At 32.7% G+C, this 27,005-nt stretch overlaps 1 protein-coding gene across 1 annotated transcript; it reads right to left on the bottom strand.

The window, feature by feature from the left end:
- Positions 1-598: 598 nt before the first annotated feature.
- Positions 599-5,093, bottom strand: LOC111911683 (uncharacterized). Its single transcript, XM_023907439.1, has 5 exons — positions 4,768-5,093; positions 4,612-4,683; positions 4,088-4,170; positions 2,543-2,745; positions 599-822 (listed from the first exon to the last, which is right to left on the bottom strand). Exons 1-5 carry the CDS (start codon positions 4,986-4,988, stop codon positions 733-735), a joined length of 669 nt encoding a protein of 222 aa, XP_023763207.1. The 5' UTR covers positions 4,989-5,093; the 3' UTR covers positions 599-732.
- Positions 5,094-27,005: the final 21,912 nt, after the last annotated feature.

Consider the following 27,005-nt stretch of genomic DNA (forward strand, 5'->3'; position numbering starts at 1 on the left):
AAAGTAAGTCAACATCAATATAATTAATTATTATTATTCTTATATAGTCTATATGCTATTTTACTTTGTGAACCATATACTCCACGAATTATAACCTAGTATGCGTATTAAACATATTTATAAGGAATTTATATAGAAATAAGTGTGATTTGGTTTTTGCTATTATTGCAAAATTAAAAACCACACTGCAGCGAAAACATTCAGTTTTTGCAAAAATAGAAACAGTACCATCGACTTTTGTTTCGGTTTTGGTTTTTTTAGTTTCTTTTTCTTTTTATATTTCTGGTTCGGTTTTTGTTCAACCTTAATTTATAGATCCCTTATGATATGTGTGTTTGGTTCCGGTTGTTTGGTTTGATAGAGTCACATATTCATATATTTATCATTTTTCAATCAAAAAAGTTATCTTGTAATTGTTTGATTCGACATATGCTCTTAACTTCCTAACTTGAGCAATATTTGAATTTACATTGATCAGGTGTTTTTTATGGTGTAATATGTTTGGTGTACTAAGCGGTGCATACATAGAGCAATATTAATTTATCTTGTTCTGATCATGGAATTTGGAAAACCATACTTAATATTCACTAAAGCAACAAATTGCAACTTGAGAATATATATTTCGAATCAACTTGATAAATATTACAAAGTAAAACGAAACAAAAAAGCATAATCTTTTTCCTAAGCCTAATGTATATGCTTATGTTATCGACCTCTATTGCCGATATTCAACTATTGTGGCTCAGTTTTCGTAGGCGTAGTATTCTTTTTCTCCTTGGCTTTATCCATGATATTCTCCAATTTGGCTTCCATTTCATCCATCTGCAAAATTGTTCATCACAATAAAACTTTTAGGTATCAAACTGTTAATTTTAAACACTTGTCTGACACAATAACGTATTCGATTATGATATTTAATAATAAAAATAATAATTTTGATCTATTTTATATTATAATACACTTTTATTATAATAAACAGATATTTCAAAATATAATCTAGGGATTTTTAAGAAACACTACATTTTCATCATTTTATTTAAAAACACAATGTTTTTTAGATAAATCACACGTATCTATAAAAGTTCTCAAAAAACCATTATTATGTAGAAAACTTTACAAAAACATTATTTTTCAATATTTTTTTCTTAATAATACAACTAAATTTTTGACAAGAGAATAAGGTTTGTTAACCTCTAAAGTGAAAGTGTTTGGTTTTTACTAAAACCAAAAAGAAAATTTTACTTTTTGACTTTGAAAATTTACGGATTTTTTTTTCTATATATATATATTTTTTAAATATTTTCATAGGTTTGATTTTGTTAAACTTTAACCAAAACATGTAGTTTTTTAAAACAAAATACAAAATGAAACCAAAACATCCTTATTACTTTAACTGTTGATGGAAACCGTAAATGCACAATTATTTTAATTTTTAACATATTTAATTAATTAAATATATAGGTTAAATGACATAATTTTTGGTATTTTTTGTTTGGTTCATTTATTTTTTCATAAAGAAACTAATCACAAACGAAAAAAAATATAAATTTTTATTTATTTATTTAAACATATGATGGTTACCTATGTATGTTTTCTTATGTTTTTCCACTTTACATGATGCATTTTTTAAAGGAAAACGTGTCACAGTAAAAGTGTCTCTCCGTATGTTCACGAGTAGGGAAACCCATGTTGGATCCATAGATGTATTTTTATGTCCTATCTATAAAAAAAATATCAAGCATGCATGTGTTTTAATATTCCTTCCAACATGTCATGATGTTTATAGGTTCTTCTGTTTTAGTGGAAATGTCAACGTCCCTAGATACATAGATAATCTTACCATGTATATTGTGTCAAAACTTGAAACTTGGGAACTCTTTAAAATATATTTCAATCTCGTTAAAGGAGTCAAATCATGCCTTGCGATAAACTAGACATGTGTCATCAATCGAAAATATTAATGGAATTATGAGGCAATACTTATGGATAATATGATACACACGTACTGACATATGCTTGCCTAGACCATAAATAGGAATATCTTGACATATGCTTGCCTAGACCATAAATAGGAATATCTAGAAGAAACTCCTAAGTATGTGGTGCTCGTAGCTACTCAAAAACTTATTTTTGTCTAACAATTATGTCGAAGTGTACTTCGACACAATGCTACTAAAAGTGCACTCTCCAATGCATGTTGGATTTTATAAGGGGTTAGGGTGTCCTTGTTAATGAAACATCTAATATCGAAGATTGAATCATTTCATGAAGACAACCTAAAATACATTCATAACTAGAATCTAAAATATTTTAAGCCATAGTTTTTGACTTAACCTGCTTAAAGTATTGTGTTTGGATTAAGTCACGGATAGTCGTATAAAAATAAACAACCATATATAACCGACTAGTTAAGGTATTTATCCTATGTAGATTTTTTTATCAAATTAGTTAAGCATTGTTGTTTAATTAGCAAACTACCGAATATAAGTTTTATCTCAATAATTACTAATTCAATTTGTTAAACGAATTTGATATAACTAACCTTGTCGACTAGATCTGAAACCATTTTAGCTTTGTCTCCGATGGTATCAGCAACTTTTTCGACTTTTTCCAATGACTGTCTAAGTTGACTACCTTCGGGAAGATCATCAGCGATATCGCCGACAAACTCTTCCACTTTCTCTGCTATCTCATCCACCCTATCCGCCACATTATCCACCGCCTCCTCTACTTTGTCAAGTTCCTCTGCTCATCCAATATTTTATAATTCTTTTCAATATCTTACTATAGAATTTCTTTTTAAAATGATACATACATTATAACTATGATATAGTAAGAACCAAAAATCAAACAATATGTTATCTTCAATCACCAGCATAAAATTTAAACCAATTTGAATTTGAGATTATTTCATGTTTCTCTTTGTTTATCCATTGTTGCCATATGTTGAACAATTCACTCATCTTTCAAATTTTATATTTTTAGCGTAGATTTTAAATTTTGTTAGGGATTTGGTCCAAACATAAATTTTGTTATTTGTCTACAACTTTTTAATACTGTCTGAGAAGATTATTTGGAATTTTTTTTTAATTTTTTTAATAAAAAATAGTACTTCTTACACATATTTATTAACAAATTTTACAAGTTTATCTTATATATTAAATACAATGTTTTAAACTTCGACTTATAACTTTATAAATTATTTTAAATTCTGGTACACTTATAACACAGTGGCTTTTAAACAAAAATATTTTATAAATGTTTTTAGAAAAGTTATAATTTTTTTATATGGCTTAACTAAAAGTTTGTAACTTTTTTTATAGTTTATAGAACAACCTTCTGAATATGTTTACATTTATACTTTTTTATATTTTTGTATGATTAATCATTAATGAAAGTATTTGTAAATGTTATAAAAAGTATAGAAAAGGTTATAAAAAAATCTATGAAATGTTGTAAAAAAAAAGTTTAAAAATGATTGTATTAAAGTTATAAAAAAGGTTGTAAGAAAATGTAAAAGAAAATTAAAAAGTTTTAAGAAAAATTAAAAAATTACCAAATACTTGGTTTAAAAGAAGTTGTATTAAAGTTGTTTGAAAACGTTTTAAAAATTATAGCATAAGTTTAAAATGTCATTGAAAATGTAAAACAAATTTATAACTTCTTTTTTTGTAAATAAGTATAATAATTACTATATTTTTCTTTAAAACGTTGTAAAAAGATTAATGAAACATGTTAAAAAATGTAAGAAAATATCTAAATAAAGGATGTAAAAAAATCTTTAAAAAGTTGTAGAAAAATAAATTTATAAATTAAACTAAATTTGGAACAAATTCTTAATAAAATATATAAAATATATGCTCAAACCAAATCGTAACAAAATTTAAAATACATGTTAAAAATGTAAATCGGAAAGAAAATGAAAAATGAAATTATTTAATTAACATAAGAAAACATGAATCAGTTAACTTTTACAAATTTAAATACCTGTATTATATATCAATTTAACCTTACTCTGCTAAAAAATGCCTGGTTCGGATGGGAACAAAATAAAGTTTTTTCATAAGGAAGTGGAATAGTGGATTACCTTTGAATTTTGAAAATGGGCCCCATTTATTTGTGAAAAATGGAACCACAACAGCCAATACAACTCCTGGGATCCATGCTGGCCTACAAAATATGCACACTTGTTTCAAAATACTTATTGTTGATCGATATGCTATAAACTTATCTACCCTAAAAAATGTGTTTTTATGTAATAAGGTTTAGAATTTTTGTTTTATGTAACAAAGTAGTTTTTTTAGGATAAAATGCATAAAGATACGTTAATTAGGCTCTACGGAATATTGTATATCAGAACTAATTATTTCATCACATCGGTTTATGTTTATTTGTATCATAGTGTTTAATATCCATTCCTAGTTAATGTAATCATATGTTAAACTTTTTCTATAAAAACACTTAATTGTTTATATTAAGGACAAATTTAAAATATTATATAAATATGCATTTCACAAATATAGTTTCATTTACTTTGTTAGTGGATCCATGCATTAATTAAAACCCATAAATAAAATGTAAATCTTCAATTTAAGTAAGAAAAAAACTAACCAATTTTCAGGGAGATGAATTCCAAAAGGCAGGAGATCTGCAACTTGGTCAGCACTATAGACTACGAACTCCCTGAATAAGATGTAAAGATTTAAACCATATAATAGAAAATAATAAAAGAAACTCAATATCATTAATTAGTATAAAAGCACTTACATCTTTGATCTCTTGTCATGTTGAGATGTCCGGTGGCCGGAGCTAAGATAACTCCGGTTAGCTAGTGAAACACGCCCACCAGCCACCACCGATCTTTCAAGGGACAACCGAGAGCTGGTGGTTACAGTGGTGGAGGAGGAGGAGGACGAGAGTGGATCAAATCTTTGACATGAAACCTTAGGAAAGCTACTCAAACTACAAGTAAGAAAAGAAGAAGCCATTGAAATGAAATAATTTGTTAATTTTTTTTTGTGTTTCAAGTTTCAATAAATAATATATGGGGATGATGAAAATGACAAAGGAAACGTGAAAATAAATGCGTATTTCAGATCTGAAAGCATGAAGGGAGGACTAGGGTAGGTAGATGATATTATATGCGGATATTATATAAAAATACGGGTGGCTTAATAAGACTATCCTCGTTGACCATAATATAACTTTTAAAAACGTTTTTATTACTTAAAAAAATGTGTTTGAAAGATTTATTTATTTATTTATTTATTTATTTATTTTTTTGTCATTGGAGTAAAAAGATATTGGATAAGAGGGCAAAAGGGTTGGGTTGAAAAAAAAGGTTAGTGATATAAAATAATAATTAGTAATACATAATTTGCTATTTAATTTAATTACTTTTTATTTATATTTAATAGGTTATAAAACAATTTATGGGTTTTCATGACATCATTAGAGTGCATATCTTATTTGTGACCGGGTGGACATACTATCATTGCCAACTAAACATGAATGAATAAATTCTGTAATATAAATGTTATATTTAGATGATATGTAGGATTCAATATAATTATTTGGTTGAAATATATTCTAATAATGTAATGAGAACATAGTAAGAAGACTATTAAGTAGTACAATTAAAAAATAAGTAACATAACCGAAATATATTCTAATCATATAATGAGAACATAAAAAAAAGACTATCAAATATAACTAAAAAATAAGTAACATAACCGAAAAATATTCTAATCATGTAATAGGAACATAATAAAAAGACTATCAAATGCAATTAAGAAAATAAGTAACATAACCAACCAACTGCTCAATATTAGTTGTTATTTTAATGATTTTAAGCCAAAAAGGAATTAATGACTGAACCGTCTCTTTTTATTTAATTTTGATTTTGCATTTTATTGAATTTATACAAACTGAATTAATTTTTATCAAATATTCAAAAGGCAATTGTACTTTTTGTAAAAAGAATAATATAATTAGAAGAACTAAAACGATATTTGAATATTAAAAAACATAAACAATATATTTTTTTATCCTTTAAATTTTCTTTTGTACACCAAGTATTAGAAGCACGTTAAAATTGAAGGGAATTAAGAACAAAAAATGTTTAAGAAAATATCAGATGAAGAATGTTTATACATTCCAAAATAATCTTCAAATATTACATCCAGCCTCATAATTACAAATATTATGAATCCAAAATTAACAGGTATTATTTATTTCTCTGAAATTAAAATTGATTAAAATAACAAAAATTAAAATGTTAATCAATCACATGATTTCAAAAATTACATCATTCTATGATCCAAACTGACAAAAATAATACGGAAAATAAGCAAAAATTAGGGAAAACTTTAATTACTACAAAAAATGCTAATTAGTGACGAATATGGAGTGGACAGTAACAATATAAATATAAAGAGTAGTCACTAAATGATTTTAGTGACTAGAAGATAAGTATGTAAGTGGTTACTATAGTGACTAATTTTTTGGTCACTATATCTAGGGCAATCACTTTCAATATTTGATTTCAATTCAATCTTATCACTCAAAGTTCTACCTAACCCAACGTAATTCACAAAATATTGTATCTTATCGGATTTCAATGGCCATTTGATATTTTTGAGCGAAATTTGTTTTCCAATTAGTTTCATCAACAAAAGTGGACCACGTGTTGTTGTTCATTAAACATTTATTATACATCAGGTGTGAGACCCATGTATTATATGGGTTTATTTAAAAAAAAAATAAATATAAAATTTTAACAATTTGAAAAGTTTGAATTTTTAAGAAAAATATGATTTTTTTTGAATTATTAAAATTAATGATGCTTTAATGTATTGAATAGATTACATATATAAACATTTTCTAATAAATACCTTACATATAGTATTATCTTACATATTAAATGTGAAATTTTAGTTTAATAAAATGAAAAATTTAATAAAATGACAATTGAAAATAAAAAATTTTAAAATTTTAGAAAATGACATATGTTCAAATGAAGGAGAAGATGACATGTGACAAAAAAAACTTTCATTTATTAGAGTAAACTAGGTGTGAGACCCGTATATCATACGAGTTGATTTAAAAAAAAGATTAAATATTAAAATGTAACATAAAATATTTTTTAATGTATAATTTTGAAATAAAAAATGAAGAAATGTATTTGTTACAATTTAATATCATATATATAATATTCAATACTTTACATATATAAGTATATGACTTTAATTATAAAAATTGAAAAACCCAAAAATTGACAAGTGGATAATATTTATTTAAAAAATACCACAAAATGACAAGTGTCAAAACTAATGAGAGATTGACATGTAGCAAAAAAAAAATATTCTTTTAGAAAAGTTAAAATATCATATTTTTATGAAAATGAGGTGATTTGTATATAATAAAATTTTCCATATTGTGTTTTAAAATTGAAATGTTTATTTACGAACACTTTTTTGGTGTCAAGGGATTAACACATGCAATTTCATTCAAAACACTTTTGCTTTGTTTTTCAAAATTGATTTAAAATTTAGATTAGTCTTGAGAATTAGTTTAGTTGGTTTATATTACACTTCTTTCTTTTCGCAAATAGATTTTGTATTCGATATATTTGCTAAATTTTGTAAAAGAGAAAAAATTCTAAAAATCCACTTCAATTCTTCCAAATCAGTATAGCAATCAAAATCAGATTATTTTCATGTTATGGCTTTCATTTTAACACCCGATTCAAGTTTTTCATTCGAAACATAATTTTTGAGATTGATTTTTGAAACACCAATTTCATCATTTGTGTTTTTGATGATTTTGTTTTACTCCTGGGGAGTAAGAGGGTTATTGACAATTTTAGTGAGATCATATTTGTTTAAAGATGTGCTACCTCGCAACTATACCATATTGATAAGTGAAATTTGGTATATATTCAGACAGAACAATATTTTCACAATCAAAAATATCTTGATTAATGTTTTCTTTAAGTTTATTAAATGGAAAAACTTTTCGAGCGTTGATCTTTCCAAATATCATTGGAATGATACATTTATTTTAACTGGGAATACAAGTTTTTCGCAGTGTTACAAAAGATGCTTCACTGTTTGAGCAATTTTACATTTTATCTACTCAACAATATTCTTTCATCATCTAGTTTAACTACATCTCTCTAGACTTTCTATCTTAACCCTATTTCGTTTAATTGCAAATTTTACCTTTTCTACTTTCTCTTGTGCCTGAAAGGCCTCCTTATTCGCAGAAACTAAAGCTTGGTTAATGGTTGTACAATTGTTTTCGATTCATACAATATCATATTCATATTTCGTAACATAGATATTATTAGAAGTAAGAATAGAAATTACATGTTCGGTGATAGTTCTCTTTTTCCTTCGTGCATGATGAAGCTTTATCGGTTGCGTTGTTTCCAACATGTTTTGCCATGAAAGCAAGATGGGTAGGTCGACATATTTCTTTGTTGTTATACCTTGCTGAACACAAGTTGAGTTCCTTCACACTCGTCATTCATGACAATCAACGACATATATTTCGTATTCTCTTTCAATTCTTTGATCTACTTGAGTTTTTCTACATAGTATGTTTCGTTCTTTTTCACTTGTCTATTTTTCAACATACACTCTTTGGAAAAGTGATTCTTACCATTGTAATAGTTGAAATCGAATCTAGAGTCACCCAATAACTTCATCTTGGCATCCACTTTCGACACACTCTTGATTTTTTTTTGTCTAAACTTGGGTTTGAAACAATTTTTTCTCTATTTGAGTTTCAAGATTGAAATTTATTAGAAGGCTTATTGTAGGATCTCTCCGCCTTTTTGTTGATACAGAGAGCATGATCGTCTTCATCAGAACTGTAACACCCACTTTTCAGGTATGAATCCTCCTTTAGAATTAATTCTTTAATTGACCATTTAGGCTTTGTGCAAAACCTTGACGTGGATTTGTATGTACAGTGACGCTTGCACATCGATTAAGTTGTGGCACAGTCAAGTGTGGACCACGGTGCGGTGGCGGCAGGACTCCAAACCCTAGGTCTCAAGCCTTAGGTCTTATTTAAAAGATGTGATTGCTAGAGTTTTCTTAACCCTGAACCTCCATCACCCCCAGAGAGTTAGGCGTTGTTTGTTTTTTCTCTGCAGATCTTCTCGGCCTCTTCGGTCTGCGCCGCTCAGACCACGCACAGACATTAGCCTTTGCAGACTTTTTATTTTTTGAAGACTGCAGACCTAAAAATGTCTGCACACCCTCTTCTTGACGTATATTTGAACCAGATTTTTTTAACATCTTCTAGCCTAAAAAAACAATCTTTATTTTTTTTTATTTTATTTTTTATATTTATATTTATTCCAAGTTTATGAATGATAAACAATTTGAAAAAATAAGTTATGAAACTTAAAAAAAAAAGTTTACATTTTTGACAATTATATAAATGAAGATTTATTACAATAATGGTTGTTGAAGTTGTTTATAAAAATATTAAAAAAAAATCATATTATATTCTTATATTTTTTGTGCATAAATTTTTATAAAATATTATTTAATACAATATCGTCAATTTCTAGGGAAAATATTTATAGTACGTTTTTAATTTATTTAATTGGAAAAATTGAAGTTTATTTTCATCCATTTATGTATCAAATTCTTTTAATCTTAATTACAATGTTTAGGCATAACTGTGCAACCAAAATTGTTGGTTTTTATAAAATATATATGTTAATTTGTATCATTTTATTTTCGCTTTTTATACAATAATACATAAGATTTGATATAGATTTGTTAATTATTTATAACAAAGTCATAAAATTAATAAAAAATCACTTTGAAGTTAAAAAACATCAAGTTATTTAGATTTAGTTTATTTTAGTAGCCTACAAATGTTAAAAAAAAACAAACAATATTTTTTTTTTCAAATTACAGACGTTTGGTCCACCTCTTGTACTGCAGAGGTCTACAGATGTGGTCCGCAGACTGCAGACATTTTGTATCAGAAAAAGCAAACAACACCTTAGTGTCAAACCACAGTCTCTCCTTATGATATTCGAGCCTCTTTTGGTTGTTCTTGATCTTTGAAGGAGAAGGAACTGACTTGGTGAAGAAACGAAACAACAAGCAAGCCTGATTCAACTTCTTGTGCACTTTCTGGATCTTTGTAAGTGTCCAAAGCTAAACCTTTATGCTTGTTAATCTTTAGATCTTGAGTTTTTAAGATGGTTTGTCCATTTTACTTCATCGGTTCCTTTATATGTAACCTTATGAGTTGCAATGATTTCTTTTGAAGATACACAGTTATGTATGAGAATATATGGAAGAGCGCCACATATTGTAGCCCTGGAATGGACATCAAGATTGAATTTCTTCTTTTCTTTTTCAGTCTACTGATAATTGGGGATCTTAAGGTAAATGGTTCTTTTCCTGTTTGAGATTATAAACATTATATGGAAGAGCACCACATACTGTGATTATGTGTACACTCTTATTGATAACCCCTTACACAATTAGGTATCGATATATATAATACCTAAAGTTCTGTCTTAACATACAAGATAGATAAACATGGAAACACAATCCAATACAAAGTGGGAGTCTTCGGTTATGGTAACCCAATCTTCTAAGCAATCCTCAACACATAAGGATGTTATCTTCATTCATTAGGGATTGATCTACTATGTATCTTCATGAAGCTTCCTGAAGTCATCAGGGGATGCAACTCCTGATGACCATCAATGGTATTAACGGTAATCAGTAATACACATTTTTGACTTATCAAATCATAAGGGTAGTAAGAAACGCATCAACATATAAATCGTCCTCTTCATATTTCTATTGAATCTTCAACTCTTCTTTACTCATACATTCCTCCTAGTTTTCATTATCCGTAACGCTACTATGGTTCTCATCGCAACGCGAAAGATTGATTTCATCAATTTCTTTAACCTTCCTATTGGACAGCAGTGCGATTTATTCTTATTCACAATGCAAAAACTCTTCAGCCTCCGATTTTCTAGTCTTTCACAGTATTTATCTATCTTCTTGAATTCTGCTTTGAACCTTGCATTATCCTATTTTCCTTTATCATCAAAACTAGTTATCTATTACCCATATTCTTCTATTATCAACTTGATGAATTCTTCAAGCTTCTCATCCTCATATTCTTCATATGTTTCAACATGAAAAATTTATTGTTTTCCTTCTACTACCTTTGAATCTTCTAGACCAAACATGATTGATTTTAAACCTACTCTCAATGTGAGTTTTTATTTACTTATATCCACCACAGTTCTTGTCATATTTAGGAATGTCCGTCCTAAAATACATGGTACTTTTTGTCTTCACCTATATCTAGAATAACAAAATCGATAGGAAAGATGAAATTTCATATACTTACGAGCAATTCCTTTTGAATGAGTCGCCAATCTGTTGGCCATATGAACATATGAATTATCATATTTGTTGATTCCATTATTAATGCTCCAAGATAGATTAAGAATGAATGTGGCATACGACTTACACTTGCTCCAAATCGGTTAAAGTGAAGGTCTTTAAGATTCCAAATTCACATGGTATCATGAAGCTTCGTGAATCTTCTTTCTTTTCAAGCATTTGACTTTATATTCCAGCCAAATTTCACTTGTACTCACCTTCTATAGCTAATTCTTCCATTCCCTTTTGATTGTCTCTTAGGAATTTGAGGAAAATCATATAATTCAGTAATTTACTCAAAGTTTCAACCATGGTGATCTTGCTTGAAAGAATGTTGTTTGCAATGTGAAGTGTATCTAGTGGGACTTTCTTTTCCATTTTCTATTTCTAACCGCACAAACGGTAATGGATTAGTAATAATAAGTTTTATTAGTTCAAATATTATACCTTCTGTAGCAATGGACTTGATGTGAGCTTTCAGGTTGGTTTCCATTTTGCTCGACAGTGTTCCCAAAAGACGTTCTTGTAGGATACTTGATATTTGTCCCATTTATTGCTCAATATTAAGAATATAAGCTTTTTGATTATGATGGGTTGATTATTAGTCTTTTAATGCAGCATATGTGAGGTTGTGGTGTTTCTCGCAAGATTCAACGAATCGAGTTAAAAGTAACTCTAAATCGCCCTTCTTTTCTTGAATCGGCTGCTATTTTTGATAAAATCCTCCAACTTTCTATTTGTACTTCTCGTCTCTCTCCTTTTAATATCCAACATAAGGCTTCCAAACTATTTTGTATTGCCTCCACTCTTGATCATATTCGTCACTACTCGAGTAACATACTTATGCCTTCTTTCGTCCATTCTTATGAAGATCGCAATCCGTTGTCAAATGAGCTCCATTACAATCAACATAACCAATTTAAATAGTGTAAAGTCCTGAATTTATATGCGTCTAATCTAAGGGAAATATCATATTTTTTCTAACAATGTGAAATTATAAGTAAATTAAAACCTTCTACTTCCCAAGAATAATCACGGGTGCACAATAAAATCTTACACATATAAAAGAACAACAAGGAATTACAAATATTAACATACTACTATCTAAATCTTAACCTTGTGCTCCTATCTTCTCTTATGGTACAAAGGATGCTACTGTTGGATTAGTGTCTAAGTCCATAACTACAATTGGCATGTACTTGACCCGAGAGTATCATGGTCCATTTGGGTTGCATGGCACCAGAACAATCTGAAGGATGGATAATTGAGAAAATGTTATTTATGGTTTATTAATATATTATACGTTCTAATATATTAATATGAAATCATATTATTTAATTAGTATTGATCAGGAATTAATTTGGAATTAATTTTATGATCAAAAGGGAATAATTAAATATATGAGGATTGATTATGCAAATCATTCATTCTAATAATGTGGGCTTCTGATCCATAGTTCTTCATGTTGGGCTAAATCCATGTGGTGACCCATGGATACTCCATGGAGGTTTTAACCCATGGGGCATGAGGGATATGGAAAGTCATTAGGGTTTAAATGGTGTAACCCTAGTTTGCCACACTATATTAGAACCCCTCTAGCTCATGAAATTGGCACTAGTGGAAACACAAGAGGGCAAGCCAATTTTATGAGTGCAAGTGACATCTTCTCAAGATCCTCCATTTGTTGGTGGTGTTGTGTGATTCCATTTGAGGTGCAACACTTGGGGCGTTAAGTTCTTAAAGGTCCAAAGTTTCAACTATACTAAAAGGTATGTCATATAACTTGTATTTCATGTTTATACTCCATTGTATGCTAGTCAGGATGATGCTTTGGAATATTGAATGTATGCATGTATAATAGAGAAAACATAGATCCAAAGCATCTAGGGTTGCATGTACACCATAGGAGTGTTAGAATGCTCAAAACCCAACAGTGGCATCAGAGACTAGGCTTGTTTTCATTTATACTTGATGGTACTTTCTTGGAAATGCTTTAAAAATCATTTTTCTGCTGTTCTGGAAAGTGGACTGCTGAGTCCAAGCACAAATTCATCCAACTCGCCGAGTTGGTTGATACACTCGACGATTTGGTGCCCTAGAATGCAGTTTTTCGAGTTTTTTTTGGCTGGAATTGGACTAGGATCATTACCCTAAACTATTTTTGATCTTATAAACCTGTTTTTGATGTGGTAATGATCATTCTTATCCAATTTATAAGATAATTGTCAAACTTTCATGTTTTGTATTAGTTTATATGGTTAGGTTAATTACATAAAATTTGTTTGATGTGAATTGTCTTGTTCTTATGAGTTTAATTTAGATCATAGACAAATTGTTTGATTTTCTTGTTAGAATTTTGTGAATTGTCTTGTTCTTATGAGTTTAATTTAGATCATAGACAAGTTGTTTGATTTTCTTGTTAGAATTTTTGATCTAAATGATTTTGATTAATTTCATAACTTGTCCTCAAGTTATGGAAAATGAAAAGTTTTCTTTTAAAGAAATCATTATAGTCATAGGTTATGAACTTGAAGAGTGTTTTTCTCATAAATGGTTTTTGATGAACTCCATAACTTTTCCTCAAGTTATGGAATGTCAAGAGTCTTTTCATAAAGTCTTTATTAAAATCATAAGTTATGGATTCCAAAATTTTTTGAAAGTTGCAAAACTTGTCCTCAAGTTTTGGAACTTGTAAATGTAGAGTCTTCTTTTGACACATTTAGTTCCAAACCCTAGAATTTTAAAAGTTTAAAATTCAATCCTTATACTATTATAATATTATAGGTTTAGCATTTATATATATTTATAAGAGTAAAATCAGTTTTACCGTTAGTAGGTCTCTCTCACGAAGTTGGTCTATAAAGGGGGTATAAGGTTACTGCCTATAAAATGGCAGTTTAATGGGTGTCCATTCTCACCCACAACTTCCTTGACTGGTGGAGGGTTGTTAGCCGAACGGGTAGGATAGGAATCTAATTCTCCCTTCATTAAAAGTATAATGATAAATATAAAGTAATTAAACACTTATAAATTCCCAAATCTTAGTTACTTAGGAAAATGTGAATATGGTGCTAACCCATAAAATTACACTTTGCAGCTTGTTAAGTCGTTAGTGGAGCGTGACCGGCACACTAATATGGACAAAGGGTAGCTTGATGTTACTCATAGATCAATAGAGCGTGTGTGGTTAACCGACACATTGATTAGGTGGTTGTAACATTGGGTGTACCAAGCTAATTTGCATGGTTATTCACACCTTGTTTGCGATCCTCGACATCTCAGTCACAAAATTGAAGGGCACAATCGAGATTTAAACTTGCCATTAAAAGTTTCAATAAATATCAAAGGATCTAGGAATTTCAATTCACTTAAAACATAAAATTATTTTTTCATTTATCGTGATGGAAATTGGTAAATCGTCATTTACCTACCTTCAAATATTTTGAAATTGGATTACGATATCCCTCTTCCAAATTGTAAAATATTGTGTTGGGTCCTAGCCTTAATATTTCATTTGGGTGTTATATTAAGGACTTAAATCAACTAACTTGAATTTCTCCCATTGTAGATGTCTAGTTAAGACAACTATGGTCTTCCCAAATCTTTTGGAATATGCTTTCCTCTTGAAGATGATGTCCCGCGGTTGGATCGTGAATGTCATACTTCACTTCCTCCACCTCCTCCAATAATTCTCCCTAACCCACAAGTTCAAAGACTTGAAAAATTCAAGGTTACTCAATCCCTACTTGCAATAAAACATCAAGATGGAAGGCCTGTGTGTACTCACGTCTTGGAGATGAAGTCACATATTGACAGGCTGAGAGTATTGGGTGTCGTTGTCTCGAGGAAGTTGGCGGTTGACTGGGTTCTTCAATAACTTTCCTAGTCATATAGTGAGTTCATTAAGGATTGCTATGTGACAGACCACGACATGACCCTTATTGATCTTACCTATTTGCTTGTTGTTACTGAATCAACAATGATTTGGCGCACTGAAAAAGAAAATTTGATTGAAAGATCTACTCCCCAAACTGTTGGAATAGTGTCTAAGGCTGCAACTATATAAGGCAAGTATTTGACTTGGTTGTGCATGGTCCTTTTGGGTTTCCTTCACCATAGCAACTTGACAGGATGATTTATAATGAGAGAAGGAATATTATTAAGGAATAATAATATTGTTATTTGATTAATATAAGTCATAAATTAATTAGGAATTAATTTGGTGACTTAAAGAGATTAATTAAATAAAGGGGTATAAACTGTCAATTGTTTGATAGTTGCACTTTGGGCTATATATCCTTTAAAGATAAAGGGCGGACGATTTCTAGGGCTATGGATAGCCATAAAATCGTCCAAGGCTTATCATGGAAAGGATTTGGATTGCTTAGGGCCTAAGTTATCCAATTAGGGTTTAAGGGTGAAACCCTAGGAGCCTTACTAGTATAAATAGACCCCATGGGTTAAGGAAATCGGCACTTGTGCTTTAGAAAGAAACCCTGGCCGATTTCTATTCCCTCTCCTCTCTCCTAAATCATCATCTTGCTAGTTGGTGTTTGTAAGCCATTAGAGGAGTGACAATTGTGACTCTAAAGCCTCAAGGACAACAAGATCAAGCAAGTGATTCAAGGTAAGCTTCTAATCATTGATTTCATATTGTTACTGTTGTATATTAGCCATTAGAAGTCTTGGATTCAATGTATGTTCAATTAGAGAAACCTAGATCAAAGCATTAGGGTTGCATGTGCACATAGGGATGTTCATATGGCTAAAACCCATCAGTGGTATCAGAGCCTAGATTGGTTTCTATTGAATTGATACTTTGATTGCTTGTTTGTTGCTGAAGAATTCATTTTTCTGTCCTCTGCCTGATGAACTCGGCGAGTCCCATGGTGGTACTCGGCGAGTAGGCTCAACTCGGCGAGTCCATCTGGGTACTCGGCGAGTTCGAGCGTCAGAAAGAGGAAACTTCGGGATTTCTTGCTGTTTATCTTTGAGATACTTGCCTTAATCATATTAGATCAATATAAATCCGATTTTATGATATATATGAGTATATTCTTGACCTAATTAAAGATATTTATCAATTAATAAAATATTTGTTTCCTTATGTGATAATTGATTAATTATTTTATTTTAATTGGTAAATTGTTTTACAAGAAATCATTAAATAAATCAAATATGGATAATTATGGAATTAATTGTTAATTAAGATTATTTGTTATTTGATCATCTATGTTTTAAATGTTTAAAACTTGCCCTCAAGTTTTGAAATTTATGTTTTGTGATTAAAAGTTTAATTTAGACAATTTAAATTTCAAACCCTAGAATTTTACAAGTTTAAAATCCAACCCTATACTAATATAATATTACAAGATTAATATGTATATATGTATAATTAAAATGCTAGTCTTACCTTTAGTAGGCCTCATTCACGAAGCCGGTCTATAAGGTAGGTATAAGGTTGTTGACTATAAACTGGCATTTAATGGGTGTACTCTCACACCCACCGCTTGCTTGATCGGTGGAGGGTCGTTAGCCGAATGAGTAGGATAGGGCAACCTCATCTCCTCATTAAAAGTATAATATGAAATACAAAGTAACTACATGTTTTTTCAAAAATTTCCCAATCTTAGTTACTTTAGGAAAAGTGAATTGATGCAATCCCATGAAATTACACTTTGCACCCTTGCTAAGTAGTTAGTGGAGCGTGTGTGGTTTACCGGCACACTAATTGGTTCTAAGCCAAGGTGGAAAAGGGTGATTCATTGTTTATCATAGTTCGATGGAGCGTGTGTGGTTTACCGGCACATCGAATAGGTGATCGTTACAATGAAGGCACCATGTGAATTTGCATGGTAATTCACACCCACTTTGTGATCCTCGGTATCCCAGTCACAAACGAGAGGGGCATATCGAGATTTAAACATGCCATTGAAGAGTTTCAATGAATCTCATCCGAACCTAGGAATTCTCAATACATTTAGGACTTAAAGTTATGTTTTTATGGTGGAGAATTAGTGAATCGTCATTCACTTACCTTCATATTATTTGCATGTTGGATTACGACATCCGTTTTCTAATATGTAAATATTGTTGTTGGATCCTAGCCCTAATTTTTCTTATTAGGTGATAACTAGGGATTCATATTCTAATCTATCTTTTTCCTTTCTATTTGTAGAGGTCGAACGCAAACAACGTTGCTGCTAGTTCTTTCACATTGATGAGCCTTTGTCAAAAGGTCACTTTCGATGGGACGAACTTTAGCGAATGGATAAGATACATTCGCACGATTGTTCGCTATGAGGACAAGGAGTATGTCCTCGATGAGAAGCTCGAGAAGATCAACCCAGAAATCGCTACTCCGGCTGAAATGACCGCTTTTGAAACCCACGAGCGTGATGCAACGAAGGTACATTGCATCATGATTGCCACCATGAATGCCGAATTCCAAAAGTCCTATGAGGACATGTATCTATACGAAATGCACCAAGACTTGTTGGAGAGATACCACCAGAACGCGAGGCAAGAGCATTACGAGATTTTCACTAACATGATTTCCGCTAAAATGGGTCATGGAGAATCTCTTACCGTGCACTTGCAAAAGATGCAAAGGTATGTCGATCGTCTTCGCAAGTTAAATGTTGACTTTGGGGAAGACTTGGCGATCGACATGGTGGTTCACTCTTTGCCTCCATGTTACAATCAATTTAGGACGACCTACCACATGAACAAGGAAGATGTCACCCTAAGCAAGCTCCAAGGTCTCCTTAGGGCTACTGAAAGCAACCTAAAGGACAAGTCTGTTGCACCCACTCCCAACCCAGCCACTGCTACTGTTTTGGCCATTGGGCAAGGAAAGGGCAAGAAGAGGAAGGCTCCGTCTAAGAGCCACCGCAAGGGAAAGTCGCGAGATGGATCATCTTCTAGTGGGACCAAAGTTGATCCTGCTAAACCCTGTCCTAACCCTAAGGAGGCAGAGTGCCATCATTGCCATAAGATAGGGCATTGGAAGAGAAGCTGCCCAGACTACCTGCAAGCCATAAGGGAAGGAAAGATCAAGCTATCTTTCGCAGGTATTTATACAATTAAATCTAACGATTCATCTCATTCTATTTCTTGGGTCCTTGATACCGGTTGTGGTTACCATATTTGTTCTGAATTGCAGGGACTAAGAAGAAATAGAGACGTGGAGCATGGAAGAATAAATCTAATCATGGGGAATAGAAGATCGTCGCCTGTGACCAAGATTGGAGTGTATTCTTTAGTGCTTAGGAATGGTTTATCTTTAGATTTGAACAATTGTTGCTATTCTCCAGAAATGGCTAGAAACATCATTTCATTTCATGGTTTGTTTAGACAAGGTTTTAGATTTTCTTTTAATAATGAGAATGGTTCTATTCTTGCTTATCTAAATGGTGTCTTATATTTTGAAGCTATACCATGTAATGGAATTTATGAAACTGTTATGATTGTAGATAACTTAGGAAATGATGTTTTATGCATGGATTCTTCTAATGGTATGGATAGAGCATCCTTGTGGCATGTTCGTCTTGGACATGTCAACAAGAAGTGCATAGCCCAACTCCAAAAGGATGGAGTGTTGGAGTCATTCGACCTTAGGGAAGATGACACATGCGAACATTGTTTACTTGGAAAGATGACTAAGTCACCCTTCACAAGTACGTGTGAAAGGGGTGAGGGTCTATTGGACCTAATACATACCGATGTATGTGGACCGTTTAGATCAACCACGAAGGATGGGAACCGCTTCTATGTGACTTTTACCGATGACTATAGTAGATATGGGTATATCTACTTAATCAAGCAAAAGTCAGAAACTTTTGAAAAGTTCAAAGAGTTCAGGAATGAAGTGGAGAATCAACTGGGCAGGAAAATCAAGATGCTTCGATCCGATCGAGGAGGAGAGTACCTAAGTCTTGAATTCCACGATTATCTCAAGGAGTGTGGAATAGTTTTACAATTGACGCCACCTAGGACACCACAATTGAATGGTGTGGCAGAAAGGCGTAACCGAACCTTGTTGGACATGTTTCGCTCTATGATGAGTCATGCTTCACTACCTATCTCTTTTTGGGGGTATGCCTTAGAGACTGCTGCCCACATCCTTAACCGAGTCCCTACTAAGAAGGTTGCCAAAACACCTCACGAGATGTGGACAGGGAAAGCTCCCTCGTTGGCACATATCAAGGTTTGGGGTTGTGAGGCTTTCGTAAGACGAGATACTCACGACAAGCTCGAACCTCGTAGGGAGCGATGTATTTTCATCGGCTACCCGCAGAAATCGTTTGGATATCTCTTCTATAGACTGAAGGACAATGTTGTCTTCGTTTCGAGGAGAGGAGTTTTCCGAGAGCGAGAGCTCATAAGCCAAGGAGACAGTGGGAGGCAAATCGAGCTTGAAGAGATTCAAGAGTCGATAGATGAAGGAACCTCTACCACTGGCACTCAACCCGAGGAGGAAACTCCGGTTGAACCGATTGACGAGTCATTACCTCTTAGACGTTCCGAAAGAGTTACAGTTCAACCCCAGTTTTATGGTTTTCATATTACTACCGAAGGGGAAACGTATATTAGTGATGGTACACTAATAAATTTAGATGAACCTAATAACTTTAAGGAAGCCATGGCAGGCTCGGAGTCTGCGAAATGGAAAGAGGCAATGGACAGCGAGATCCAGTCCATGTATGACAACCAAGTTTGGAATTTGGTTGATAGTGTGCCCGGGCGTAAGACCGTTGGGTGCAAATGGATCTTGAAGAAGAAGACCGACATGGATGGAAACGTACACACATATAAAGCGCGATTGGTCGCGAAGGGCTTTACTCAAACTCCCGGAGTTGACTATGATGAGACCTTCTCACCAGTTGCGAAGATAAAATCTATTAGAGTGATGCTGGCTATTGCCGCATTTCATGATTATGAGATTTGGCAAATGGATGTCAAAACTGCTTTCCTTAATGGGAAGTTGGCCGAGGATGTTTACAAGGCTCAGCCAGAGGGTTTTGTCGATCCAAAGCATCCGAATAGAGTGTGTAAGCTTGAGAAGTCTATTTATGGACTTAAGCAAGCATCTCGCAGATGGAATCTTTGCTTCGATGAGAAAGTCAAAGAGTTTGGATTTGTACGAAGCGAAGATGAATCATGTGTATATGTCAAAGCCAGTGGGAGCATAGTTAGCTTTCTCGTTTTGTATGTTGATGACATACTACTCATAGGAAACGACGTCCAGACTCTGAAGGAAGTTAAGTCCTGGCTCGGGAATTGCTTCGCTATGAAGGACCTCGGAGAGGCTTCCTATATTTTGGCAATAAGGATAGTAAGAGAGAGAAGTAAGAGACTAATAGGACTTAGTCAAAACACTTACTTAGATAAGCTACTAAAACGTTTTAGTATGGAAAACTCGAAGAAGGGAGAATTACCGATACAAAGTAATGTCAAGTTGAGTAAGACTCAAAGTTCGAGTACCGAAGCTGAAATAGCAGAAATGAGCCGAGTAACATACGCTTCCGCAGTTGGCTCAATCATGTATGCTATGACTTGTACTCACCCTGATATAGCCTTTGCTTTGAGCATGGTTAGCAGATACCAAGGAAATCCTGGCAGAGCCCATTGGATTGCGGTTAAGAATATCCGTAAGTACCTTCGAAGGACAAAGGAATGGTTCTTAGTCCTCGGAGGGAGTGATGACTTGAAGGTGTGAGGGTATAGTGACGCCAACTTTCAGACCGACAGGGACAACTACCGTTCGCAGTTGGGCTTGGTCTTTACCCTGAATGGAGGAGCAGTGACTTGGAAAAGTTCCAAGTAGGAAACCGTAGCTGATTCAGCGTGCAAATCAGAGTACATTGCAGCGAGCAAAGCGTCGAAGGAGGCGATATGGTTGAAGAACTTCATCGGTGATCTTGGAGTTGTACCTGCCATAAAAGAGCCCATGGAGATTTTCTGTGATAATGAAGGAGCGGTTGCCTTGACCAAGGAACCAAGAGATCATGGTAGATCTCGACACATCGACAGAAAATATCACTTTATTAGACATCGTGTAGAAGAAGGACAACTCGTAGTGAAGAGGATATCATCAGAAGATAATCCAGTAGATCCGCTTACGAAGGGACTGAGTAGGGTTAAGCACTTGCAACATGCTAGGAGTATTGGGCTGAAGGATGGTATTAGTATAGATTAGATAGTAGTAGAAACATGTAATAGATAAATGTAATTGACATTTGATGATTAAATAAAAGAGTATTATTTATGAGTAATGTTACTGTCTTATGTTAAGTGTTTAACTATTGTTTCATTTTGCATGTTTTGACTTCCAGAATAATTGAATTTATTAAGAATAATCGAATTGTTCAAATTTTCCACAATCGTTCATATGTTGGAAGTAGATATGAATGAAGATTGTCATGAATTGGTGTGTAGATTGTCTAAATGGTATTAGACATAGCAAAGGGTTGTTGCAACGTTCATGAGTGCTTATGAACTAGTTTTGAGCATTGGAACAAACCCGTGCTTGCTAGAATCACTTTATGGAATATGATAAAAAGGGTGATCGCAAGACGATAATATCATATAGTCTTAAAACCTAGATATATGGTTTGTTATTTGTTAATTGATTGTACATTGGTAATGCGAAACTGCATCAGTAACTTGATGTTATAAAACGCATTGTTGTGTATAATTGATTAATGAATAAGTAAATGCATATAAGTCGAAGTTTATCTGTTACTTTTAACCCAAGGGGGTAAAAGCGATATCTCGGCCGCTCGATGATTTGATTTGACTTATGTGCCGGACCCGGTCAGAACTGAATTGATGTGTTCGATTAAGTTCTATGTCAATTAAATCGGAGATCGAGAAACCAAATGCTAGACAAATTAGTTCCATATAAATGTCAGCATGATATCTAAACAGAGGACTGTACGATCCCTTATCTAAAGGACAAGATTGATTAGATCAGAGTTTGACAACGTCTTTGAGAGCTACGATTGCTAATCGGAATATACTTGTATATATAGTTACTAGACTTATCCAAGTGGGAGACTGTTGGAATAGTGTCTAAGGCTGCAACTATATAAGGCAAGTATTTGACCCGGTTATGCATGGTCCTTTTGGGTTGATGATTTATAATGAGAGAAGCAATATAATTAAGGAATCATAATATTTTTATTTGATTAATATAAGTCATAAATTAATTAGGAATTAATTTGGTGACTTAAAGAGATTAATTAAATAAAGGGGTATCAACTGTCAATTGTTTGATAGTTGCACTTTGGGCTATATATCCTTTAAAGATAAAGGGTGGACGATTTCTACGGCTATGGATAGCCATACAATCGTCTAAGGCTTATCATGGAAAGGATTTGGATTGCTTAGGGCCTAAGTTATCCAATTAGGGTTTAAGGGTGAAACCCAAGGAGCCTTACTATTATAAATAGACCCCATGGGTTAAGGAAATCAGCACTTGTGCTTTAGAAAGAAACCCTGACCGATTTCTATCCCCTTTCCTCTCTCCTAAATCATCTTCTTGCTAGTTGGTGTTTGTAAGCCATTAGAGGAGTGACAATTGTGACTCTAAAGCCTCAAGGACAACAAGAACAAGCAAGTGAATCAAGGTAAGCTTCTAATCTTTGATTTCATATTGTTACTGTTGTATATTAGCCATTAGAAGTCTTGGATTCAATGTATGTTCAATTAGAGAAACCTAAATCCAAGCATTAGGGTTGCATGTGCACATAGGGATGTTCATATGGCTAAAACCCATCACAAAATTCCATGGATGTTGAAAATGGAAACATTGGAAGTCCAGAAAAGATTTCTCTTTCAAAGGGAAAGAGAAAGGCTAAGTCTGACATTGTCCCATGTACCATTCCCAAAGAGTCTATATGTTTCTATCGACCAGAGAAGGGGCATTGGTTGTGAGGCTGCCCTGACTACCTGAAATATCTGAGAAAAGGTAGAATCGAAAAGTTTGACTCTACTTCAGTTAAGTCTACTGTCTAACTCTATTAAGTTCCTAATTGTTTATTCTTAATACATGATGTGACAAGGTTGCATTTTGATGTTTTGTAGGATCATGCAAAGGGAAGGAAGCTTAAAGGAAGAGTATGTTGAATCTGATCGCGAAGATGGATTTCAATCGTATGGTTGAAAGATCGGATTTTTGAGCTGCTGCTTAGAGTTATGATAGATTGCTAGGAAATATGTAATAACATAGTTTTCATTTGTAATTGCGATGTAAGGAAAAGTTTTTTCCGCATTTTATAAATAAATAGAATTTTGTTTTTATTTTTATTATATCTCCATGCAATGACATTTGTGAAAATTGATGTTTGTATGTTTCTATGTTAGCAATATGAATTTGATTCTTTCGTTTGTGGTAGTGTTGAGTATGTGCCAAATAAGGAAAGATTCTCATCACCCTAGCTTCAATTGGACAGAAACTTGGAATCATGCAAGTTGTATTGTATGATGAATGAGAATTTTGATCTTTGGTAAATTAAGACTAATTCCTTGTTCACATGTATATGTGAGTCAAGTGAAGGACTAGGGGATCGGGCTCACTGGGTGTATGCTGGTCAAGATCCACCACAAAGATCAATAAGACTATTCGTCATGATTTACTAATGTTTAGTAAACATGGTTATGATTACAAGTTTAAGTATAATTATGAAACATTGGAAAAGGTTCAATGTATGGCAGAACAAATGAGAAGAATTAAATTAGGCAGAAAGATAAAAGTGTCTCCAATCTGAAAAGATGGGAGAGTACTTTGGTATCGTGTTTTATGATCATCTTAATGTTTATGAAAAAACATATCAAAATTGATCCTCTAAAGACATCTTAGTGAATTTGTCTGGCTAAGAAGAGGAATCATGAATTGTTGAAATAGTTTAAATCTAGAAGATGAGTCATACTTCGTTCCAAAATCAAGTCTTAGAGTTACACTCCAAGATTGTAACCTTAAGTGACATAATCTTAAGAAAGGTCTAAAACACTTCTCAAATGTAGAGTAAAAGTTTTCTACTCTTGTACATTTGAAATTGGTAAGTTGTGATGTCTTGGATAAGACAAAGACGAACTAAGATCAATTGTGTGAAGTGTTTGTCCTGATAAGAATCCGCACTAACTCTTGAATATTTTTTTTTATCAAGGAATGGTTCTTGACAAGAGAGAATTATATGTCAAGAAGTCAGTGGGAGTCTTAAGGATCTTGCGAAGTTTCAAGAACTAATCAAGAATAAAACCTATTGTTAAACACTAGCACACGACTTGAGGTTTGTGACCTATCGTGTTGACATATTCTTGTTTCTGTGCCCATTGCAGTTAAAGTTGGCTATGCATGTGAGTTTTGAGAGTTCTCAATTGGTTGTTAAGATTGAACATGTTCAGTCCATATGAGTTTGGATTTGTCACTAACCATGTCTTGTGGTTATGGTCATGAAAAATTCACATGGATAGGAATACATACACTATAAAATCTAAGTGTCATAATGTTTCTCTCCGATTCATGAAAATGATTGTGAGGAAACGCTTTCACTACGTAGATTTTGTGGAGATAGAAATTGTGATATTTGCATTCTCAAATTCAATTATGATTACGACATCCCTCTTCATAATTCGAATTGTGAGGAATGGCAAAGGGTTAAGCATTTCAGACTTAAGGCTGTAAGTTCTAAAATTGTTAAAACACACATATGAGCTATCTAAGGAAGTGTATAAGTTTGAGAAGCCTAGATAAAGTCTTATCGAAGCATCTCGTATCAGAAATCTGAACTTTAGTAATGAAAGTCAATAAGTATTGATTTCTAGAAGTCCAACTAATTTCTGAATACATGTCAAAGCTAGTGGGAGCATAAGTGTTATGCTAGTAAGATAGTAATTATTATGCTAGTGGGAGCATAATTATTATGGTAAGTGTTGCGAGTTAGCCATGTTAATTATAGTAATTATTATGGTAGTGGGAGCATAATTATTATGGTGCTTATTCAATGACCACAAAATTCCATTAAATACTCTATACAAACATTCAAATAGTCAACAAAAGGTTGGAAACCCAGTAAATCCAAGTTTAAGTCCATTTTGGACTAGGATTTTCTTATTGGGCCTAATGGACCAATAAGCTTCCAATTTGACTATTTTGCACCTAGAACACCTAAATAGGCTCTAATTGGACCTACTATCATGAAAAATTAACCTTTTGGGCCTTGTTGGGCCCTAATTAATCCAATTAGCCCTAATAAACCATAAAACTCATTCTTTTATGCACCTTGGGATGTAAACAATCTCTAAAGGCCCAATGGGCCGAAAAACCTCCTTGTGGACCTCATAAATTCAAACAAAATTAGGAAGTGGGCCAAAATAAGTCCAATTTCTCCTTCTTAAGAACCATTCTCGGCCCATGTATAGGAAAAGAAGAAGGAATAAAAATAAAAGAGAATTGGAGGATTTTTGTGCACTTGCCACCTCTTTATTGCATGGTGGGTTTCCATGCAAGTCAACTCACTCCTCCTCTCCTCACTTCTTCTTCTTCTCGGCTGATTCCCACTCTCTCCACCTCATTCTCTTTCAACAATATCTCAAGAATACTCTCTCAAGAACTCACCCTCCTTCTATCAAAAATTCCGAGAATCACAAGGGCTCCAAGAAGATCTTTCCCTAATATCACTAATCCTTAGTAAGTTGTTGTTTGATACATACTTTAACTTCTTTATTTCCTCAAAAATCTCCCCCTAACTCATGCAAAATTCGTGATCTTGCTTCTTAGAACACATCTAACCCAAAGACCTTCCAAGAAGCTTGCTAGGCCGAAAGACCTCATCATTTTCTTCCATTTCTCTTCAAAACCAAACCCACAAACTCAAGGTGAGTTCATAACCCTCTATTTTCAGTTTTCACAAGTTTTATGGGGGAGAATACAAGTAAAATGTGTAGGTCTATGTGTATGTGTATGTTATGTGTGATTTTATGTGTTTATGTGTTAAATATGTGACAAAAAGGAAAGAAATCTCGAGATCTATAGCTCAAGGAGGAAAACAAACATGATCTAAGATATATTACATTAAACAAGTCAAGAAAAATTACCCTGTAAGGTTACATTAAACATATTACAACATAAAACTCATTTTTGGGCTATATTTGTCAAATAAACAAAAGTTCGGATAAAGGTTGTCATTCACGGTTTTCTTAAGGACCAAAAGAGTCAAAACAGTTAAAATAAATGTTTTTATGAATATTATGCTCTTCAAAGGGCTAGAAATGTCGTTTGTAGCCTAAGGGGCCAAATTTTAGGCTTTTCGGCCCATAGGCCCAAAATTGCGAAAAATATGGTTTTTAAGGGATTGAAATGGTAAATTTCTCAAAACAGTGGGTAAAAGGGTAAATAAATCTATTTCAAGGGTTAAAATGACCTTTTTGCCAAAAAGGATCAAAAATGCAATTTTTTTTGGAATTTGGGCCAAAATTGTAAAAGTTGCGAAAAGTTAGGACTTTAAATGGAAAACTCTTTATTAAAGGGGATGAAACTGCCAAAGAGTAAATTTT

Source organism: Lactuca sativa, chromosome 9 (genome assembly GCF_002870075.4).
Source record: "Lactuca sativa cultivar Salinas chromosome 9, Lsat_Salinas_v11, whole genome shotgun sequence".
NCBI classification, from domain to species: Eukaryota; Viridiplantae; Streptophyta; class Magnoliopsida; order Asterales; family Asteraceae; genus Lactuca; species Lactuca sativa.